Genomic DNA, 5,461 nt, shown 5'->3' on the forward strand with positions numbered 1-5,461 from the left:
TCTCTCTCTCCCTGTCTCTCTCTCTCTCTCTTTCTCTCTCTCTCTGTCTCTTTCTCTCTGTCTCTCTCTGTCTCTTTCTCTGTCTCTCTCTCTGTCTCTCTCTCTTTCTCCCTCTCTCTCTCTCTCTCTGTCTCTCTCTTCCTGTCTCTCTCTCTCTGTCTCTCTCTCCCTGTCTCTCTCTCTCTCTCTTTCTGTCTCTCTCTGTCTCTTTTTCTGTCTCTCTCTCTGTCTCTCTCTCTTTCTCCCTCTCTCTCTCTCTCTCTGTCTCTCTGTCTTTCTCTCTCTCTCTCTCTGTCTCTCTCTTCCTGTCTCTCTCTCTCTGTCTCTCTCTCCCTGTCTCTCTCTCTCTCTCTTTCTGTCTCTCTCTGTCTCTTTTTCTCTGTGTCTCTCCCTCTCTCTCCCTCTGTCTCTCTCTCTCTCTCTTTCTGTCTCTCTCTGTCTCTTTTTCTGTCTCTCCCTCCCTCTCACTCTGTCTCTCTCTCTCTGTCTCTTTCTCTGTCTCTCTCTGTCTTTCTCTTTCTGTCTCTCTGTCTATCTATATCTGTCTCTCTCTCTCTTTCTGTCTCTCTCTCTGTCTCTCTCTTTCTCTTTCTGTCTCTCTCTGTCTATCTATATCTGTCTCTCTCTCTCTTTCTGTCTCTCTCTCTGTCTCTCTTTCTCTTTCTGTCTCTCTCTCTCTCTCTCACAGTAATGATGACGAACACGTACCATGATAGTGATCAGTGATTTATTGTTTATAAAAATGTGATGATACAGTTTACATGCAGTAATGTCAGACTGACTTCCTGTTGAAATGTCAAAATAAAAGCACATTTAACATGCTAATTAAACTGATGACACGTCACATGATGGACAGATTACATGGACCCTGTTTATCAATGTCACATTTAAATGTTAACACGTGTAATCAGATATGTGTGTTTATATAGAAATATATGTTCATACCTTTTTCTTTACCATCATCATTTCAGCATTTTTTTAAACTGAATTCCCAGATTCATTCATATTCTACCAGACAGATTGATCATCTTCATCTTCCTTTTTATAAAACCAAACACGGTCAGTTTTCCATCAGATATCGTGGGGGACACGTTAACGACTCTTCGTCTACAGAGATTTTTAAAAGGAAACTGTCTTCACATTTAATCCACGAGGTCAAACGTTTGCATATATAAAATATATTTATTTTCTTTTTTTTCCATCAACTCACTCATTCACTCCATTTTTAATAGATGAATGCCTGTTTCATTTAGCTGATAGAGGGTTAACATTCTCAGTCTTTCTATTGTATGTATTTTTCTAAGTGTGTGTGTGTGTGTGTGTGTGTGTGTGTGTGTGTGTGTGTGTGTGTGTGTGTGTGTGTGTGTGTGTGAATACGTGTATAGGTTTCTGTATATGTGTTTGAAATTGTGTAATTTGATTTGCTTAGTTGATTTATTTGTCTCTTAAGAGGTGAGGTCCCTTGTATAAGCCTGTTGGCTTCTTGACATCTCCTGACACACCTTTTATGTTTTTGTTAATCCTATTTTGATGTATTCTTATATGTGTGCTAATAAATAAAATAAAAAAATAAAAAAGAATCTGTTCTGCTGTGGACTGAACCCACCTGAGCGACCTTTGACCTTTAAGCAGGAAGATTAAACTGAGGGACCTTTAAGCAGGGCAATAAAGGGGCAGGACACCTCCTACAGGAGACGTCAATGTCTAAGATATCCACCAAGCTCCTCCTCCTCCTCCTCCTCCTCATCAGGACAGGAAACAGTTTCTGCAGTGACATCATGTGAGGGCAGGGAGGAAGTGATGTTAAAGAAAGACTCCTCCTCCTCCTCCTCCTGCTCCTCCTCCTGATGTATGAAGGTCAGAGTGAGGAGGTTCACATTGAGGCCGTCTCCCTCCTCCTCCCCTCCTCCTGCAGGTTGACTGAGTGTGTGTACAGGAGGAGTCTGGTCTGCAGTGTGTTGTCCCCCTGCAGGAGGCGCTGTCTCTGCTGACTGGGGAGCCTCAGGAGGAGTGAAGGAGTGAGAGGTGAAGGGATGTGATGAAGGAGCTGACACAGATGATGATAATGAAGAGGAGGAGGAGAGGAGCTTAGTCCTCTTTGTTAGATAAACTCCTCCTCCCGGGCTCTCATCCTCACTCTCACTGTGTTCAGAAGACAAAGATGTGTGGCTCCTCTTGTCTCCTGCAGGGGGTGCTGTTGTCTCAACATTGTAGAGAGGAGCGAATGAGGAGGTGCAGGGAGCAGCGAGGACCAGCACCTCCTCTATGTGGTGGATAGACGTCTGTGGAGAGACAGAGAAACATTTAAACTCCTGATTTAAAGTGAGCGCCTCACAGCAGACTGAAGCGTGATCAGAGAAACAGAAAAGTACCCATGATACACAGAATATAATCTGAAATGATAGAATTAAGTTGTCTTTTTTTTATTCAGAGTGAAACTTTATTAACACGTTCAAAAACACGAGCTGAGTCTCAAACAGGAAGTGAAACTGTGGCTGCGGAGCGATCTGTCGTCACAGACAAAGTTTCCATTGCTGCAGCTCTTCCTGTTTCCTTCCAGAGAAAATGTTTTTTACCATCATACCACAAATCATTTTAGTCCTCACAGTGTGTCCTCAGTGTAAAGAGTGCATCAGTATTAACTCATCCATTCATACACATTCACACACTGATGGTAGAGGCCGCTGAGTAAAGAGTCCATCAGTATTAACTCATCCATTCATACACATTCACACACTGATGGTAGAGGCCGCTGAGTAAAGAGTCCATCAGTATTAACTCATCCATTCACACACATTCACACGCTGATGGTAGAGGCCGCTGAGTAAAGAGTCCATCAGTATTAACTCATCCATTCACACACATTCACACGCTGATGGTAGAGGCCGCTGAGTAAAGAGTCCATCAGTATTAACTCATCCAGTCATACACATTCACACGCTGATGGTAGAGGCCGCTGAGTAAAGAGTCCATCAGTATTAACTCATCCAGTCATACACATTCACACACTGATGGTAGAGGCTGCTGAGTAAAGAGTCCATCAGTATTAACTCATCCAGTCATACACATTCACACACTGATGGTAGAGGCCGCTGAGTAAAGAGTCCATCAGTATTAACTCATCCATTCACACACATTCACACACTGATGGTAGAGGCTGCTGTGTAAAGAGTCCATCAGTATTAACTCATCCATTCACACACATTCACACACTGATGGTAGAGGCTGCTGAGTAAAGAGTCCATCAGTATTAACTCATCCATTCATACACATTCACACGCTGATGGTAGAGGCCGCTGAGTAAAGAGTCCATCAGTATTAACTCATCCAGTCATACACATTCACACACTGATGGTAGAGGCTGCTGAGTAAAGAGTCCATCAGTATTAACTCATCCATTCATACACATTCACACACTGATGGTAGAGGCCGCTGAGTAAAGAGTCCATCAGTATTAACTCATCCATTCACACACATTCACACGCTGATGGTAGAGGCCGCTGAGTAAAGAGTCCATCAGTATTAACTCATCCAGTCATACACATTCACACACTGATGGTAGAGGCCGCTGAGTAAAGAGTCCATCAGTATTAACTCATCCATTCATACACATTCACACGCTGATGGTAGAGGCCGCTGAGTAAAGAGTCCATCAGTATTAACTCATCCATTCATACACATTCACACGCTGATGGTAGAGGCCGCTGAGTAAAGAGTCCATCAGTATTAACTCATCCAGTCATACACATTCACACACTGATGGTAGAGGCTGCTGAGTAAAGAGTCCATCAGTATTAACTCATCCATTCATACACATTCACACACTGATGGTAGAGGCTGCTGTGTAAAGAGTCCATCAGTATTAACTCATCCAGTCATACACATTCACACACTGATGGTAGAGGCTGCTAAAAGCCACTGACTGGCAGCGGGAGAAACTTTGAGTTAGAGGCAGGGTTGGTCATTTTGATAACTAGCATGATTTTGAAAGTAGCATTCCCTCAGTGCTGTGTTTGCACCCGCCCCCTCCCATCTGTGCTCCCTCAAAAGCCACGCCCCCTCACTTACATGCACAAGCACCATTGATCCAGAAGCGGACCTCAGCTCGTGCTTTGAGTGTGGGCTAGTTCACGCCATGGGGTAGAGAGCGAGCAGGGAGACAGGGAGGCGTGTGATTGGTTTCTAGTAAAATTCTAGGCCCTCTCCTTTTCTCTCTCTTTTGCTTTCCACTTCAAAAGAAAAATGAATACTCTGTTCGACTGTTGTTTGAGTGTCTTGATGACATAAAGGCCTGGATGGCTCTGAACTTTTTAAATTTTAATGATAAAAAGACAGAAGTGATGGTTTTTGGTGGTACCACTGGGAACCCCCTGTAGATCTGGGTTCCTTGGCCTAGGGGTTAAAGTGGACCCTGATCTTAAACTTGACAGTCAGATTAAGGCTCTCGTAAAATCAAGCTTTTTCCATTTGAGGCAGCTGGCCAAAATAAAGCCAATTCTTTCAAGGCAGCACTTTGAGACGGTGATCCACGCCTTTGTTACCACACGGCTGGATTACTGTAATGCATTGTATGTGGGGGTTAGTGGGTCCTCCATCGCCCGTCTCCAGATGGTACAGAATGCAGCTGCACGTCTTTTAACTGGAACACGTAAATATGACCACATTTCCCCCATTTTAGCCTCACTCCACTGGTTGCTCATACAATTTAGGATAAATTTTAAAATTATTTTATTTGCTTTTAAATCTCTTAATGGTCTTGCCCCGCCCTACCTCTCTGAGCTTCTACACCCGTACACGCCCACCCGCTCTCCCAGGTCAGCTGATCAGGGCCTAAAACCAGGCGGAAGCTCAGAGGGGACGATTTACCTCAGCACGTTAAACAGGCCTCTTCTTCTCTGCCTGTTTTTAAATCTCGTCTTAAGACCCATCTCTTTTCCCTTTGACACACACTAAGACATCGACTTATTTATTTATTTTATTTCTTTTTTGCGTGCCTATTCATGTTACTTATGTTTTATGTCTTTTAACTTGATTCTGTATTTCACATTAAGTTTTCTTTTATCTCGTGAGCTGTTCTGTATTTTATTTATTCTTCTGTGCAGCACTTTGGTCAACTGTGGTTGTTTTAAAGTGCTAAACAAATAAAGTTGGATTGGATTGGTTCATCAGATTGGTACCTCGTGGCAGACATTGGTCAAAGTTTTTTTTACAGACTTACAAACTGATACAGATGATGGATTTTCTTTGTTCCTTTTTCAGAGAACATGAGTTATTAATTTCTGTCAGGACCTAAAGACAATTTACACCAGAATCTTAAAAAGTGGATCTGGAGGAAATGACCAACCCTGACTTTAAGTGTCTTGCCCAAGGACACGAGACATGTGGCTGTAGGAGCTGGGGATCAAACCCCCGACCTTACTCCTGTCGAACAGCCGCCCCAGCTGTCATGATGTCCATATTG

General features: G+C 43.3%; 1 protein-coding gene across 2 annotated transcripts in view; it reads right to left on the reverse strand.

The window, feature by feature from the left end:
- Positions 1 to 710: 710 nt before the first annotated feature.
- Positions 711 to 5,461, reverse strand: part of LOC132970498 (interferon lambda receptor 1-like) — an 11,910-nt gene continuing 7,159 nt past the window's right edge. Inside the window, exons 8-9 of one of the 2 annotated variants that reach the window (XR_009672238.1) lie at positions 1,152 to 2,282; positions 711 to 1,101 (exon numbers count right to left, since the gene is read on the reverse strand). Coding sequence is in view for 1 of the 2 variants with exons in the window: in XM_061034440.1 (XP_060890423.1) it covers positions 1,698 to 2,282 (585 nt within the window). In the remaining variant the exon portion in view is untranslated. Of the gene's footprint in view, positions 2,283 to 5,461 lie in introns of both variants that reach the window. The other variant, XM_061034440.1, reaches the window with a different exon arrangement.

This window comes from Labrus mixtus, unplaced genomic scaffold, assembly GCF_963584025.1.
Source record: "Labrus mixtus unplaced genomic scaffold, fLabMix1.1 SCAFFOLD_127, whole genome shotgun sequence".
NCBI lineage: Eukaryota > Metazoa > Chordata > Actinopteri > Labriformes > Labridae > Labrus > Labrus mixtus.